The 17,098-nt window shown below is 49.4% G+C and overlaps 2 protein-coding genes across 6 annotated transcripts in view; one reads left to right on the top strand and one right to left on the bottom strand.

Moving 5' to 3' along the window:
• The first annotated feature begins 16 nt into the window (after positions 1-16).
• Positions 17-12,141, top strand: ZYX (zyxin). 5 transcript variants are annotated; one of them, XM_052794004.1, is made up of 11 exons: positions 153-168; positions 1,175-1,258; positions 3,698-3,958; positions 6,960-7,147; positions 8,183-8,275; positions 8,565-9,071; positions 9,397-9,538; positions 9,623-9,792; positions 9,950-10,128; positions 10,411-10,531; positions 10,953-12,141. In XM_052794004.1, the coding sequence occupies exons 3-11, from the start codon at positions 3,709-3,711 to the stop codon at positions 11,061-11,063; spliced, it is 1,761 nt and encodes a 586-aa protein (XP_052649964.1). In that variant the 5' UTR covers positions 153-168; positions 1,175-1,258; positions 3,698-3,708; the 3' UTR covers positions 11,064-12,141. The 5 variants fall into 5 exon arrangements, with proteins under 5 accessions (XP_052649963.1, XP_052649968.1, XP_052649964.1 ...); XM_052794003.1 differs by lacking the exon at positions 1,175-1,258 and having other exon boundaries at positions 17-168; XM_052794006.1 differs by lacking the exons at positions 153-168; positions 1,175-1,258 and adding an exon at positions 2,162-2,732.
• A 3,696-nt stretch (positions 12,142-15,837) lies between these two features.
• Positions 15,838-17,098, bottom strand: part of EPHA1 (EPH receptor A1) — a 35,088-nt gene continuing 33,827 nt past the window's right edge. Inside the window, exon 18 of the mRNA XM_052794563.1 lies at positions 15,838-16,873. Coding sequence (XP_052650523.1) covers positions 16,795-16,873 — 79 coding nt within the window. The 3' untranslated portion in view covers positions 15,838-16,794. The remainder of the gene's footprint in view (positions 16,874-17,098) is intronic.

Here is a 17,098-nt window from a genome sequence, read left to right as displayed (position 1 = left end):
AGGAAGCCTGTGGGCTCAGCAGCTCCCCCCACCTTTTCATTTCGGCTGCCTTTTCCCCCGGCCAGGCTAGGCGGGCCGAGGCAGCCGGCCGTGCGGGGGCTGAGGAGCCCAGCCCCGCCATCTCCAGCCCCGGGGGGCGGCATTTCCCCCTCAGCCTCGTCCCCTGAGGTGAGTCTCTTTCCTTGGCTCGGCGAAAGAGCTTTTGTCTGCGGCACCGGGGCTGGTATTGAGCGAGCGGGGGGTCTCCGGCCGTCCCCGCCGGGAGGGTCGGTCGCCTCTGGCAAAGCGTCTCGGTTTGGGGTTGGTTTACGGTGGGGGCTCGTGGGGTCTGGGGTGTTTTTTTGCCGTTCCGCAGAAGGGAGGTTCGTGTGTGTGTGTGTGTGTGTGGATGTGGTGGGTTTTCTTCCCTGCCGGTAGAAATGGAGGGGAGCTGAACGCTCCTGCGTGGCTGGGGCAGCGGGGACGAGGGAGGGGGTGTTGCCGGGTTTTACTCGGGACAAGCTCTCTTTTGTGTGCGTACGGATGAGCGAGGCACCTACGGAGCCTTTTTCCAGATGTGCTTGAGAGGGAGGAATCTGGGGCTCTTTGTGCGTGAAACTTGTTTAATTCGTGAGTTTCTGCCTTTCTGGGAGTGCCCTGAGAAAGCGAAGACGCAAGCGCTTGCAAAGTCGTAGAACTTCCTAATGTTTTAAATATGTTTGCATAGCTTTTTGGAGTTTTTCCTCTTTTTTTTTTTTTTTTAAATTTTTTTCCCCCTGCACAGCGAGGAGGCAAGCCCAGCATATGTGGGAGAAGTTTATAGCTCTGAATGCCCCCCTCCCCCAGCCCGCTTGTTTTGAGGCTCTACATTGCAGCTTGCATGGCTGATAGGACTTTGCTCTCTTTGAAGCTTTGTAACTTTGGGCCAAGCTGGGAGAACTTTCTGGAATTATTCTATATGAGAGGATGAAAATAATCTTAACTCCTAAATCTGTTCACAGTCTGTATTTTCTGCTGTAGTTCTCCCTCTGACCCTCCTCAGGTGGGAGGAAGTTGGCAAACAGGGGAAGAGCAGACGCGGTGTGTCAGACCACAGTGCTGGGCCAGCTTTTACGGGGGCTCCCTGTGCGGCTGGAGCCAAACTGCTTTCTACCAACAGAAATGAAAAATAACACTCAGCTCTCTGCTTCCTCAGGTTCCTCCTGCTTTCGCTACCTCGGGAAAGGAGCTGAACTTTTAAAAGTGGTGTCTTGGGGTCAAAGAACTGAAAGCTGTCTGGGTGCGTAAGAGGTGGTAGACCCACCATGGGACCTTCTGGGAGGTGACCCTGCTGCTGAGGGAGGTGTCGCTTGGTTCTGTCCTCCTACTTCTCCTTGCTCTCTGTTGGAGAGAAAGTGTATGAGGCAACTAAGTATCCTGGCTGTGTCCTTTGGGGACATCTTTCTTCATAGCTCCACTTGAGTCATCCTAAATGCTGTTACAGCAGGCAGAAAAAATCTCGCCCCTCAGGGAAAATGTGAGGACGAGAAGGATTTGAGATTAGGTCTGCTGGTGTGACACTCCCTCTCCAATAGCTTTTACAAACAGTCAGTGCCACAGGACTCGCATCAGCTGTGTGTTTCTGGTACGGCTTAGATGGTGTTGGCAACGCCGCAGGGCTGGGGGGGTGACTCGACCCAAGGCCAGCCTTTCTCAGCCTGTTTGGTCAGTGTGGGGTGGACCGATAAACAGAAGTGAGGACGAGCAGGGGCAGCTGCTGGATGGAGACAGCCCTGAGCAGAAAGGGCCTTAAGTGCAACATAGCGTACCGGGAAATGGGCTGCTTTGGGTTAAGGGAGATAGCAGCTGCTGGTAGCAAAGCCAGGACTTTTTTGTGAAGCAGCCAATGTCCCAAGACTGTCTCTGTGTTGACTAACCCTGGTATGGACCGTGATCAGAAGTGACGTTGTCACTGTGGCGTTCTGCTCATAATGCTGTTGCTTCTGGTGGAACCACTACCAAGTGGTTCATTACACCATGGTGAAACAGTGGAGCACGAGGTAGAAGTCTCCAAAGAAAGGCTGGAGGTCTTTTTAATAGCTTCTGTAGCTTGGTGGGAAGCTGCTGCAGACTGGAGGGTGTTGGTCAGTCCCTTCTGACTTGCAAGTCTGTTGACCCCTAACAAGTCTTGAGGGATGGAGGACAGACCTTGCTAATTACCCTTCTGCCTTGGCCCTTTCCCATGCTGGATCGTGTGGGAAATGCTCAGCACAGCTTTTTGGCTGCTGCTTCTTACGGTCGCAGCCTCTTCTTCCTTTTGAAAAGCCCAGAAGAGTTTGTCGAAGCGCATGCAACTCATGGGCCCTGCACAAAGGGAACAAAAAGTGGAGCAGCACGGACTTCACGTTTGTCTGTGTCGTCCCACGCTTGTGACCTGGGGAAGCTGTTAGAGGTTACTGTATCTTGCCGCGCTGCACCGAATCGTGGGAGCGCCTAGAAGGGGGCATGCGGCTCTTATCGGCAGCCACGGGTGAATTAGCGGGTGGGCGGATGTTTGTGGCACCAGGGCTGTCTGTCCCAGCAGCTGTTATTGTCCGTGTGAGAAAGGCCGGCAGCGTGGAGGGCCACCAGCTGGAACATGCCAACTGGAGCCGCTGGCACGGAGCCCCGCTGCTGGCGGAAGCACTATTGTGCTGGGGTGTTAGGAGGGCTGCAGGCACGCCGGGCTTTCCAACAAAGCGTCTGGCTTCGTGGAGGTTTCTAGCACGGATGAGGTTTGTGGCCTGGATTGCAGGACCGAGGGAATTGCGGCTCTCCTCCCGAGGCAAGAGCCGCCTCGGCGGGGCTGTGGGCGAGCCCGGTGGTGGAAGGGAGCGAGCGGACCGGAGCGGGTCGGGCCTGCCCTCCGCCCGCAGCGGTGCTGGCTGCCGCCCCGGCACCCCACGGGGACGGGGGGGCAGCGTGGGGGGGGTGTCCCGGTCGGTGTCCGGGGAGCCGGCCCTTCCCGGCGGGGGCGGAGCGGAGCGGGCGGCGGCGCAGCCGGGAGCCGCGCTCGGCCTCGCCGGGGGTGGGGGGGGGGGTGGGGAGGACGCGGAGAAAGCGGGGGCCAGAGCCGGGGAGGAGGGGGCTCTGCCCGGGGATGTGACACCAGGCAGCTCCTCAGCCGCCCTGCTGTTCTTCTGCCGCGGCTGCCTGCGCTCCGCCGGCACGCTGGGGCCTGGAGGTAAAGGATGGAGGATGCGGGGATGTGCCAGGGTTGGGGGGGGCGGTGAAGGGGGACGTTACCGGGGCTGTCGCAGGCGGAGGTCGAGAGGAACCGGCTGGCCTTATCGGGTGAGCGGGGGAGAGGAAACGCTAATTCCAGTTTTGGGAGAGGGGGTGCGGGGCACCCTCCTTAGGGCGGGCGACGCTGGCTCTGGTGCCCGCCGCTGTCCTCTCCAGCGGGCCTGCACGCAGGGTTCTCCTCCAGCGAAGAGGTTGGTTTTCTCTGTGGCAAGAACCCCTCTGCGGTTAACGCCATACCAAGCTGAAACGGGGAAGCGTGCTGGCTCATTCGAGCTGTCTGCAGTTTCTGTTCCTCTGCTCATCCTGGAAGTGCTCTGTGCTCTGCTCACGCACCTCAGCCTCTGGCTGGACTTAAACTCCTGTATCCCTCTGTTTTACGTGTTTCCCTCTGTTAATTTCCCCTCTGGCCCAAGGCTGACTTCATATAGGTTTCCTCCCTCTTCTCTCCTGCCAGGTGCTGAGAAGATGGCTTCCCCGGGTGCCCCAGGGACCCGCATGACATCCACAGTCAGTATCAACATTTCTACCCCTTCCTTCTACAACCCGCAGAAGAAGTTTGCGCCTGTGGTCGCCCCTAAACCCAAGGTGAACCCCTTCAAGGCTGGGGGTGCGTCAGAGTCGTCGCTGCCCCCCCCTCCTGGAGCTGGCGCCCAGCGTGCTCAGATAGGGAAGGTGGGGGAGATTCCACCAGTGTCCGTGTCCCTGCCAGCAGAAGGTAGGTGAGGGCTGGCGTGGCAGATGCGAATATGCGTTTCTAAATTCTCGGGGTGTAAGGTCTGTAACTGGGCTAAACATGAGGACAGGGGCATCACTGCTGTAACTGATGGATACTCTTGCTGTGGAGGCTGGCAGGTTCCAGAATGAGATAAAACGATTGTAAAGGGATCTTAGAGGATGTAGTATCTCCATTAGGAAAGGAGGTGGGAAGGCAGTCCTGCATTATACTGATGCTGGAGGAATGCAATGGATTTTTCATAGTATTCCCTGAGTGCATAATTGTGTAACTGCAGTCAGTTTCTGGCCAGCATGTCTGAGAGCAAATATGTTGCAGGGAAGTTGACCCTGATGGTGATGAATCATGCTGTTCTCTTTCTTGTTGATTCATCTTAGCACAAGTTTGTTGTTTCTCACTGTAGAGACCCTTCTCCTGGACTCTGCAGTTGCCATCTTTGCTGCTGGAGGTGGGGAAGGAGAAATAATTGCATGAAAAAAATGGGGGAAGCAATCATAAACAGGAAGTGAGACTTAGAGTTTCTATGGCTGGTAGAGTTTTATACTTTTTCCTAGTGGTTTGGGTTGGGTGTGTTTTCCTGTGCAGTGACTTCTTGCTTCAGTGTGGTTTTCTTTTTTTTTATTTCCTGTGGTGGTGGGGTGGGTTTTTGTTTTGTTTTTTGTTGGTTGCTTGGTTTTGTGTCCTCTAAGAAGCAGAAGGTTCCTGGTTTTGTGGCTCCCTAGTTGGAACTGATTAGCATGGAGCCACTGGAAATTTCCCTATGGACCTCTTGCTAATGCTTGGTGCTGCATATTACCCCAAGACTCTATCCTCAGTCAGGACATGCATGTTCAGATAATGCTAACTGCTGATTTAAATTTCTTCCCTTTCACTGTCTGGCGTAGGCTGTGCAACACTGATGTTTTCTAGGTTAGCATGCTAAATTAGTGGGCAGCTGACCTGACGGTAGGAAGGCTGGTCCTGTGCTCAGAGGAGATAAATTATTAAGCCATTTTTTCCATTTCTTGAGTCACAAGGGCTTCAGCATGTTGGTGCTTCTGTCTCCTAGAATTGTACCAGCTAACTCTGGTGGCCTTTTTCTCATACGTTGTTGGCTGGAATCTTGTGTTTGCAATCCAAGGTCTTATCTTAGGCTTTATGATTTTCTGCTATAGTTGTGTGGATTAGGGATGTGCCTGTTGGAAGGTCTCAAACTGACACAAATACATTACCTGAAGGTACAAAAGTAGACAGATGGATGTTAAAAATTATTTTTCAATACACAGTGCGAGTGGAAGATTGGGTATTGTTTGCACCACTTGTCCCTTCCTTATAAAGCTTATTATGGAGGAACTAACTTGACAGAAAGATTAGTAAAAGAACCATTTGGCTTAAGCTGCTGTGTCACCATCAGGTGAGGGCTGCCAGCGAGACACCTGAAGTACAGATGAACCACCAAAACTCAGTCATGAGAGAAATGCATCTCTTCAATCCTTCGCTCCCTTTCTTATACACTCCCCACACAAACAGTAGTGTAACATAAAGCCACAGAAATTGGTCTCTTTGTCTTAAATGACAGGACGGCTAAGTTAGTATTGCTGTAGGAATGTTATATTTAGTATTGATCATTGTATAAATCTGGTATAGTAACATTGTGGGGAACTTTTTTGTTTGTATGAGTAATTCATAAAACAGGCTTTTAGTGCATCTGAAACAATGTGACAGCAGATCAGGGCTTCATTTCTGCAGTATTCTTTGTCATTTCAGTAAACCAAAAGGCAAGCGTATACAAGCTTGATCCCAAACTGTAGTTTCAAAGAAAAAATACCAGCCTAGTATTACTTCCCCATACAAGCAGAATTTCTGTGGCACAAGAAGGCTTGGAAGAGGTGCTGCATACCAGTGCAGTTTATGCATTCCACTGACTAATAAGATTTTTGGCTTTCATTTTCTGAAAGGGCAGTATCGTCTCCCTTGGGTTACAGATGAGAAGTCCTTATAAAGTCTGTTGACAACAGCTGGGTATAAAGATGAGACAATTCGATTACTCCTGTTAAAAGTTGCACATGGAGTAGCAGGCGTGAAAAACATGGTCTTTCACCTTACTGCTGGTTAGGGCTAGCTAGGAAGAGAGGTGGGTGCCCAGAAGAAGGGATGTGGAAGTTATGCCTCTCGCCTCCTCTTCAGCGTTCTTTGCTGCTTGGATGATAAGAGGACAACTTCTATACATGGTGAAGGGAGGAGGATTCATGTTAATTTGACTGTTGTAGTAGAAGATGTCTCTTTTTTTGCCTTTTCCATATCTTCAGCAAATATCGATAGGTGGAAGCAATGGGGTTTTCTTCTAGGAGATTGAGGCACTCTGGTGCTTTTCAGCCTGCTTAAAAGGGTTCTGGAAAATTTCTCATGTCCTAATCTGTGTTGGTACGGGGACATTTTAGGAAAGGAAAGCTGTTTTCATCTCCCAGAAAAATAAAGCAGTTTCAATGATTCCTCGTATGCATAAGGGGTAGTTGGTCTGACTTGCTTTTTTTTCCCCCCTACTTGTTTCTTGTAGCACTTACTAGCCAGCTGTGAGGTGCCAGCTTATTCTCCTGTAATAATGCAGGCTCTTCAGGGTCCTGGGTTGTCCTCTGGCATTCCTTCTAATGCTGCTCTGTATTCAGCAATCCGAGCCAGTTACTGGCAAGAGAAGCATATGCTAGGGACTAAAGAATGAGAGGAGGAGTGGGAAAGGGTGTAGTAAGACATGTGTCTCAGTTATACAATAACTATTCCCAGTGACTGATTGCAGTACCTACTGAAGAAAGTTTGTATGATGGCAAATAGCTTTGGACAAGGTGAAAGCCAGCCTGTGGAGTTCAGTTGTCCTTGATAGGTGCTGGGGTCCCCTGGGTACTGAGGAACTACTTGCTGTAGTACCTTCAAGACCCCTCCTGGGGTTTGTACTGGCTAAGAGTAAGAAATGATCCAAACTTGCTTTTATTCTCATTCTTCCCCATAGACCTGCCGCTGCCACCTCCTCCCCCACCTGGAGAGGAGGCAAGTTTCTCCGCAAACTGTGCTTTTCCCCCACCCCCACCACCCTTTGAAGAGCCTTTTCCACCAGCCCCAGAAGAAGTTTTTCCTTCTCCTCCTCCTCCGCCGCCGATGTTTGATGAAGGACCTGTGAGCAAGGTACCTGCCCCACAGGTGAGTGAGGTCAAGGGAGGTATAGTTGCTTGTGGTGCTCTGTGAGTTGGGACAGCTTCTCGCTACTCTCTGAACTTGGCAGCAGGAAGCCCTGAGATTTGGGAAAGCAGAAAATGCTACAACCCCATGGACCAGCATAGGTTAGGGTCAACTGGCTGGGCTGCAGCTCTGCAGATGAAGGACCTGGGGTTCCTGGTAGACAGTGAGTTGAAAGTGAGCCAGCAATGCACCCTTGTGGCAATAAAGGCCGACCACATGCTGGGCTACATTCATGAGTGTAGTCAGCAGGACAAGGACAGTGATTATTTCTCTATTTGGTGCTAGTGAGGCTGCATCTTATCTTGGAGGACTGTTTCCAGTTGGGCTCCACAGTATAATAACCCCAGAGGAATATTGAACTAGATGCAATCCAGCAAAGGGTCATAGTGATCATTGGGGGTTGAAGCATGAGATGTGAGAGCTGGGTTTGTTCAGCCTGCAGAAGAGGAGGCCAAGGCAGGGATCTAACTGCAGTCTGCAGTACCTAAAGGAGGGCTGGAGAGAAGACATTCTTCTTACTGGGGCACAACAAGAGACAATGGACACAAGTTGTGGCAACGGAAATTCCCGTTGGACAGAAGAAAACCCTGTTACCCTCCAAGGGTGGCTCAACATTGGCACAGGTGCCCAGAGAGGCTGGGGAATCTGCATCCTTGGGGATGGTCAGAAATCACCTGGACAAGGCCCTGAGCAACCTGGTCTAGCTTGGGAGTTAGCCCTGCTGTGAGCAGGGCGTTGGACTAGAGATCTCCAGATGTCTTTTCCCGCCTAAATCTCTCTGTGAGTTTCTCTGGGCTGTGCATTTTCCCACTGTTTGTAGACCTTGGAGACTGTGCCCTGTTCATCTTCACCAACTTGCTATCTACTCAAAGCAAGGAGCAGATCTGTACCACAGTCCAAAGTGTCAAAATCTGCTATTGTAAGGGGGTACACCTGGTTCTCTGGCTGTTCCTGTAATGTGCTCTGCTCCCTCTTTCCTCGTGGATGGTGGTATAGGTACGTGGCAAGATGAGCAGCGTTGATCTTGAGATTGACTCACTGTCCGTAATGTTGGATGACATGGAGAAGAATGACCCCTTCAAATCCCGGGTGAGCTCTCCAGAATGTCACAGGTGGAAGGCAAGATGACTGGTTTGCTGAACGGAGGGAGTGAGAAGGGTGCTACTGAAGATTAAAATGTCTGGATAAAGCATAGCGCAGAAGTGAAGGACCAGAAAGCATAGATCTTGCGGCTTGTCAGGACTGCTAAATATGTAACAGTGTGGGAACTCTTAGTGTTGTGGGTCTGGGATTGCTGCTGACTTACTACTATAGACAGGATATTTTCTCTTCCACCTTGCTGATAACTGCCTGATAACTCTGATGCTTCCCTTTACAGGTATCTCCAGGATCCACAGGTTCTCTGGAGAAACCATCGGCCCCAAAAGCCCATGTGGAAATACCATCTGCACCCAAAGATACTCCTCATTCCTTTCCTTCCAAGTTCAGTCCAAAGCCAAGTGGAAGCTTACCTTTCAAGCCCCCTGGAGTGGATTTGACCCCTTCCCCAACCCCATGGGCAGCCCCACAGCAACGCAAGGAGCCCCTAGCACCAGTCCCTCCACCCCCTTCTCTCCCTTCTGCTCAGCCTACCCCTAAATTCACCCCACCCCCTGTTGCTGGCTCTCCTAAGTCTGGGTCCAAATCAGGTGCCAATGTTCCCATGGCTCCCTCAAACTCTACAAGATATCCTACCTCCCTTCAGACTCAGTTCACAGCCCCTTCACCTTCAGGTCCCTCCTCTCGGCTGCAGCCTCCCAATTTCACCTATGCCCAGCAGAGGGAAAGACCCCAAGTGCAGGAGAAGCCACGTCCCACAGAACAACCTGCTGCTGCAAAAGACATGGTAAGGGTTAGAGCCATGGGACCAGTGTCTCTGAACAGGCACAGCAGCACTGGGAGTGAAGTTGGAGGATGAGGAGGGAGGGTCTGGCCCAGGCTAGGGGAAGCTGTTAGGCATCTGAAAGAGAGATGTAACTAGAGACAGTAGTGGAGAGGAGTAGGACTTTGTGTAAAGGTGGAAGGAAGCAAGCACAGTGGATGGCAGATTGTTCCCTAGAGAGAGACAGACAAGAGAAGTAAAGGCAAGAGAAGTAGGTTTATTAGGGACAGGGTGGGAAGGAGTCTGTCTATATCTGTCCTTTGCGATTGAATGTTTCCTCTTCCTGCAGCATAGACCCGCAGGCTCCAGTGCAGATCCACCTAGGGGAAATTCCTGTCTGACCATGAAGGAGGTAGAAGAGCTGGAGATGTTGACCCAGAAACTAATGAAGGATATGGAGCATCCACCCCCAGCAGAGGCTGCTACTTCTGGTGCGTTCCCTCAGTGGACAGCAGTAGGACTAAGACTGTTGTGGGGTTTTGTCTCTCCTAATCCCTTTCTTCTTCCATTGACAGAGCTCTGTGGCTTCTGCCGGAAGCCCCTGTCACGAACCCAGCCAGCTGTGAGGGCCCTGGACTGCCTCTTCCACGTGGAATGCTTCACCTGCTTCAAATGTGAGAAGCAGCTGCAGGGGCAGCAGTTCTACAACGTGGATGAGAAGCCCTTCTGTGAGGACTGCTATGCTGTGAGTCACTGCGATAAAAGCTGCTGGAGAGAGCTGAGCTTGCTGTGGTTGCTCTCTCTTGCTTTTCTTTCCGCCTTCCATCTTGCCTGTCTGTGGTGTAGCCTCCCAGGGGTGGGGGATTGGATTAATGTGTCTTACTTGTTTCCTTTGGGCTCAGGGGACCTTGGAAAAGTGCAGTGTCTGCAAACAGACCATCACAGACCGGATGCTGAAGGCCACTGGTAACTCATACCATCCCCAGTGCTTCACCTGCGTGATGTGCCATACCCCTCTGGAGGGGGCTTCTTTTATTGTGGACCAGGCCAACCAGCCTCACTGTGTGGATGACTACCACAGGTACGGAGAGAGCACGTGCACGTGGTGTCTGACAGAAGGCACGTTGCCTCACACCTGTTTAATTTTGCTGCAGTGTGGGGTTGGGTTGCCCATGTGATCTGTTGGACATGAAGTTAAAAATGAGTCATCAATGTACCTTGTAGCAATTAAGGACTTTTCCCACCTAAACTTCTTTGTGATTTATTATTCCTCTGCTGCTAATACTATTGTACAGCAGCGAGAAACTTGCACTGGATGTCACCACGGTGGTCATGGTCTCCTCCATATTTTTGTGTGTTGCAGGAAGTATGCTCCACGCTGCTCAGTCTGTAGTGAGCCTATCATGCCAGAGCCTGGAAAGGATGAGACAGTGCGTGTGGTGGCACTGGAGAAAAATTTCCACATGAAATGTTACAAGTGTGAGGTAAGCCTGGTGGCCCCACTCCTCCCATCTCTCCCATGCCTGTCACCAGCAACTGGGCACCTTTGTTGTCTATCCTGACCAACCACTAAGGTTGTTTTGAATGAATCTGGAGCATTTTTGAAGCAGGTTCAGAAAACGATTAGACATTCACAGACCACAAGTCCATGAACAATGACTATGCAGGGTTGTAGTCTCTAACATCCCTAATACAGCAGCTGTGTGTACCGGGGGAGCATGGTGGGATCACAGAAGGGGCTTGCTCTTCCTTCAAAATAGTATCTCCCATTAGCAACATCAGAGACAGAGCGGTGGTCTGTGAGCCGTCATCCTGATCCGGTGGGGCATTTCTCACATCCTTGAATGCGTTTACCCTGCTGTTGGCTGTCATTGAGCTCCCTCGCTCTTTTCTTTCCCTGTTTAGGACTGTGGGAAGCCCTTGTCCATTGAAGCAGACGAGAACGGGTGCTTTCCGCTGGATGGGCATGTGCTGTGCATCAAATGTCATACTGTTCGTGCCAAAACAGCACGCTGAGGAGCTTGGAATGGGCATACCCTTGAGACCCCTGCACTCAATACTCTTCCCCTCCCCGCCATTGTCCTACCCCCTGCCTGACAAGGCAGATTGCTTCCAATGGAGACAATGCCAGCACAGTTCCTTACTCATGTAGGATTCACCTCTCCTAGACTTCACTCTGCACACCCACCAAGAAAAGACCTCTTCTCCTGTTGCCACTTCCTGGCCACAGTGCATTCCAGGCTGGGGGCTGTGATGAAGGTGAGTGCACAATCTCTGTTCCCTCAAGACTGGAGGAGAAGGACCAGACCTCCACCACCACCTGGTGGAAGTAGCAAGAATGACCTGGTGGCAGGTGCTGGGAAGGGCTGAGCGTTCTGTTCCACGGAGCCAAGAACAGTGATTTGACATTGGAAGGTGGAAGCCTCCATCTTGGCACCACTTCTCTCTTCGATTTTATTTTTTTCTTATGCCACCTCATTATCAGGATGTTTTCCCCTGCCCCCTCCCTCACTCCTGGGTTAGAGTGTGGAGGCAGAACATATTGGGAATCTCTGTTATCGTTGCTGGAGAAAGCTAACCTACTATAGCTTTTCTGTCTCTAATGGATTTTACTGGCTAACTGTCTTGTCACTTTTTTTTCCTTAGCCAGATTAAACTGGCAATGTTTGGAATCCTACTCTGTTTCTGAGTTTGGAAACTTTTTTTTTTAAATCTTTTTCCCTCCCTGAAATGAATTGTTGCCCAGTGTGGTTTCTGGACAGCCAGGCTGGGCACCAGAGTAGCAGAGCAGTCCAAAGAATGCATGTTTACAAATAAAGACTGTCATAAGGACGGGCAGCACATGGTGAGGAGGCGTCTCAGTGCGTGGATGAGGATTCAGCAGACTGAGGAACGTCTCCCCGTTCCGGTAGGGATTCTTTCACTGCTGTCAGTGAAAGCTGCAGTGTAATTGCAATGTACTGTTTGGCTCTAAGTGTTACTGCACTGAGCCCCATTTCCTGGACTAGAAACTCTCAAACTGAACAAACTCTTTGAATAACTACACTGTCCAACCACTGTATGCATTCAATAAAATGTGGGTTTTTTCCATTAACATATGTCTGCTGTATTTGTTCAACTACCCATGAGAATTGCTGTCTTGAGCAGTAGGGAATGTATAGTTGTTACTCCACCTAGCCTCCAGAGATGAGGAGTCTGAAAATGGCCTTTCCACCTCTTGGTCTCCTTTTCAAACTGTTTAGTTTCCTACTTTTCTGTGCCTGAAGAGTAGCGCTCATTTAAAGCAGTGGAAGGCTGCATTTCCATACAGCAAGATTGTAGTCTGCTTGATGTGTCACTGGGAGGTGAGTTATTACAATCCACTTGCATCAGACTGGAATAAAGTGGTCAATTTGCTTGCTTTGCCTTAACTATTGCTACTCGGAAAGTGTTTGTGCTTGGTGTTTATGGTTTTAAGCATGATACTGTCTTGGTCACTGCAGGTGAAACTCTTCTATGTGGTAAGCATCAATGCTTCTACACTTCAAAGACATGAAACCTACTCTTGTTCTGTTGCCAGTTTTGGGGTAATCTTTAATGACTCCTTGCAAATTGATCTAGTAAATGCTTTGAGGTTTCCTATAGGATGAGAGAATAAACAAATTGTACATTTGCTTTCTTTTTTATCTGAGTTCTTGCTGGTTTGTAGGCATTGTTTTGAGTGGTCGTTTCTAGATTATGTGATTAAAAGCTCCTGCCCACAAACACCAAGGAGCACAGAGGAGAGAAACAGTGACAGGGGAGAGAAGCACTCTACCTACCCCAGCTCCTTGCAGAGCTATCAGAGGACTAGAACCCTGGTTGCCTGGGTATGGAACCTGTCCAGCGGTGTCAATGGGAAGGGCTCTCTGGATCACCTTGTGGATTACATGGAGGTTAGTCCCTCTGAGGGGCATGGGGTACGGGGGAAGAGCATTTCGGGACTGTACAACGCTTGTTATGGGATGTGTAGGGCCAGAATCAAAGGCAGGGAAAGGGAGTGATCAAGGAGAGGAAGCAGCGTGGGTAAGCTGAGGGGAAAAGGGCACAGAAGGGGCTGGCTGCACGTACGCAGCACACTTGTCTGGCCATGCCCTGTGTGTCATCAGTGCAGTCTGTCCTGCTGCCTTACTAAACTCTTTTTTTTTTTTCTTTTTCTTTTTTTTTTTTTTCCCCTCCCATGTATGAAGGAACTCTGTTCAGTGCATGTGGATGTTTAAGGGCCAGCAACTGGGAATACCTGACTGCGTGCATGTTGTGTGGGTGTGTATGTCCCTGCGTAATGCCTAGCAAAAATCAAGTCAGAGTAGCTGGTGAGTTTGTAGGGTAAGAGACTTGAGTGCCATGAGTTGGCATGGCTGCAAGACTGGCCAGGTGCTGGAAAGGCCAGTCTGAGAGTCAGCTGTTAGAGCTCCCAGGAGGTCCAAGCCAGCTACTCTCGGGTCTGGAAGTCAGCTACTGGTAAGCCTGAACCAGCTACCGGAGAACAGTTTGCATCCATGTGTAAGGTGGCTGGGAGACCAGCCCATCCTGGGCCAGCTGCTGGGTAGAGCCAATCTCTAAGGCTAATTAGCAGCAGGCTTCTGTGTGTTTGTGTGCGTGCAGCGAGGCTGCAGGCCTTCCTGGCACCAGGACATGCAGCTGAGACCAGCTCAGGCTCCAGCTGGTGGAGCCAGCTACTGGATAGTTGGTCTTAGGCACTAGAGGGATCCATAGTATGTATGTATGTATGTATGTATTTCCTGCTAACAGGTTCATCCTGATCAGCCAGAGAAGGGAATGGGATCAGGCTGTTTGTGCTGTGCTTGCATGACTGCTGTTTTCTGCCTCAGGCCATTCAAGTACAGTGTGCATGCATATATATATATACATGCACATATTATATACATGTATATTTTGTGTGTATGGGTGCCTATGGGGAATACATGCTCAGGCTTGCTACTGGCTGTACCTGAGGACATGGAACTGAGCAGCCTCTTCTCTATCAGGCCAGCTGATTCAGCAGCTCCTAACAGCTGAAGTTGGAAGCAACCTCCCTGCTCAGAGCAGGGTCAGCCAGAGCAGGTTGCTCAGGAATGTACCCTGTCAGTTTTTTAATACCTCCAAGGACAAGAACTCCACAAGCTCCCAGGTAACCTGTTCCAGTGTTTAACAACTCACGCAGTAAGTTTTTTTTCTTGCCTTCAGATGGAATTTATTGTGTTTTGATGTGTTCCCACTGTTTCTCCTTTCACTGGATACCACTGAGGAGAGTGCAGCTCCTTCTTCTTCACTCCCTCCCATCAGGTATTTATACACAATGATAAGAGCCACCCAAACTTTCTCACGTTGAGGCTGAACAGTCCCCGCTCTCTCAGCCTCTCCTCATATGTCAGATACTCTAATCCTTTCAAAAATCATAGTAGTCTTTCACTGGACTTGCTCCAATAAGTCCATATTCTTCTTTGTACTGGGGAGCCCAAAACTGGACACAATGCTCTGATGTCTAACCAATGCTGAATAGAGGGAAGAACTGCCTCTCTCCAGCTGCTGGTGATGCATTTGCTAATGTAGCCCAGATACTGTTGGTCGCCTTTGCTACAAGGGCGCATTACTGGCTCAAGTGCAACTTGCTGTTCACTATGACCTGCAAGTCCTTTCTGACAAAGCTGCTTTCCAGCCAGTCAGTCCCCAGCGTGTACTGGTGCATGGGGCTATTCCTCTCCAGTTGCAGGGCTCTGCATTTCCCTGTGTTCAGCTTCATCAGTCTCCTCTCTTCCCATTTCTCCTGTCCCTCTGAATGGCAGCACAACTATCTGATGTATCAACCACTCCCAATTTTCTATCTTCTGCAAGGATAGGCTAAAGTTTACATATGCATGACACAAGCTCATCATCTTGTGTCAGCCTCACCAGGGCTTATCTTCTAGCCTGGATATCTACCATGTAGCAACTTTATTTATTATCTGTACTTCATGTTAAAGACACCTATTACTAAGACTGATATACTAACAAGACTCACAGTAAGAGCTTATCTTGTCAGCTGTCTCCCTTACTACAGTTGCAGTGACTTGAGTAACTGAGGTACCTGTATACTACAGTTCCTTGTGTATACTTGCTGCTTTTCATGTTGAATAGAAACTTCTTGCTTTAAGTTGCAGTTCTTTAGATCTCTGCTACTTAACCCTTCTGTCATTTATCATTAAGCAAGACCTTCCCAGGAGAGTTAATTTGTAGCCTGAAGAATTTGGAGCATGATACAATTATGGAAACACTAATAGCTATCTACAGCAAGTTAACTGCTGAATGGCTAGCACTCACCTTCTTTACCAACCTAGACTTAGCTCAAGCACTGAAAAATAAATCTTGAGGTGACTATTCTTCCCAGGCTAGGAGAAAGTCTTAGGAACAACAGAGTGAGATTCCCCCCCAGACAGCCTATTCTGCAGGAGAAGGAAGTACTACTCACATGTATTTCATCAAACTCCAGCAGTAGCTTCCAATACTTCTTATGGTTTAGGAATAAATACAGGAGCAGTAAAAATATGGACTTTGCTGATGGATGGATACAGCTGTAACTGGGTCTAGAGGAAAAAAGTCTAAAGTGACCAGCTGTGTATGTATCCTTTAACCCTAACACAACTGTATTTCCACATGAAATCTGCAGTTAAATGGACAAAGACCATTGGCTGAAACAACTAAACATGGATGTAAGGACCATGCCAGAATTTACAATACATAGGCTGAAGGTTCCAGTCATATTTGAAATAAGCCAAAGAACTCCAACACAGCCTGCTCTGCCACAGGTTTATTTACAAAATATTATTTACAGTTGATAACTGTCTTGACCTGATAAATAATAACATTTCCTCCACAGAGAAGGAATAAGACAGACCACCTACACATTTTTCTGTTACAAATACCCTATCCAGTCAACAAGACTATTCTCTGTTTTAAAAAGGGGCAGAGAAAAATGAGTACCTAAAGGGTTTGCTGTCCATGGCACAGGTAAAGATATTAAGCAGGTTGTAGAGATGTAAACCTCCCCACTGAACTGTACATGTGCAAAACAGCAACATGCTGAGGTTACATGATCATGCAAGTGGCAGCAGTGTGCTGCTACTCCCAGCTTCTCCTCCAAAGAAAGAAGTACACTGTAAGTTGGTGTTTAAGGCAAGAATAGCTGAATTAAAAAACATACTCCTTACCAGCAGCCTTGTGAAAGACTGAATAGTTTGTTCCTGTTGTAAAATAAGCAAGACAGAAGGCTGCTGAAGTGAGAAGGGATGTATGCCAGGGAGGGAATGGGCCCAATCCCTACATGCCTGTGTCCTTGTGCATGTTCCCTGAATGTCCCAGTCTATCTGAACCCTCATCTCCAATCTTAAAACATTACCTACCAACCTCCTTTGTAGATATCCTTCTGTTTCCATGTCATATACTGAGGGTCTGAAACTCCAGTACGTGGACTACAGGGATTACTCGGTGCTGCACAGAACAGGCTACAGAAGACAGAGTTGAGAACAGTTTCTAAGACCAGTGCTCTGAAACGTACTGATGGCTGCTGTAGAGCTAAAGCAAGGGGGAACAGAAATGAGAGCAGGTGGTGCTGCCTCATGAGCCTTTTCAGTTCTGGCTGTTTTGCTCTGCTTGGCCCAGTCACTCATTTGGAAGCAATTGCCATAGGAATGATTCCAAGTGATATCTGGTAAGAATGGGCATTTAGCAGGCTTAAGCAAGCAATGACTGATCACTCCTTAAAGCCTTGGATGCTACACAGGATCCTCTTCTGGTGGCCTGGAAGTGACACTCCCATCTGTTTCAAGTCCCTGAAGGAAATGGGAAAAGAAAGGAAAAAAAAAATTACTTGCTGTTCTTGTTCTTTGAGGACTGGGATGTGGGTAAGGGCAGAAACAGTTATCAAGCATTAGTTCAGAAAGCTTCCTTTCCCTCAGTGCCTCCTCCTATGCCTACCTTTTCCCTAGAGAAAAGAAACTTCTAGATGTTCCTGCCCTTCCCCGGCTACCTCTGCCCACCCAGTCAGCTGGCTTCTC

The sequence above is a fragment of the Harpia harpyja genome, chromosome 8, assembly GCF_026419915.1.
Source record: "Harpia harpyja isolate bHarHar1 chromosome 8, bHarHar1 primary haplotype, whole genome shotgun sequence".
Lineage (NCBI taxonomy): Eukaryota > Metazoa > Chordata > Aves > Accipitriformes > Accipitridae > Harpia > Harpia harpyja.
This window is presented reverse-complemented; position numbering and strand designations above follow the sequence as displayed.

What these genes read in the sequence shown, in the direction of transcription:
- ZYX (XM_052794003.1), top strand. Translation starts at nt 3,709, where the DNA reads ATGGCTTCCCCGGGTGCCCCAGGGACCCGCATGACATCCACAGTCAGT. An exon ending in CGTGTCCCTGCCAGCAGAAG is followed by an intron (nt 3,959 to 6,959) that starts GTAGGTGAGGGC and finishes TCTTCCCCATAG; the next exon opens with ACCTGCCGCTGCCACCTCCT. An exon ending in TGTGTGGATGACTACCACAG is followed by an intron (nt 10,129 to 10,410) that starts GTACGGAGAGAG and finishes TGTGTGTTGCAG; the next exon opens with GAAGTATGCTCCACGCTGCT.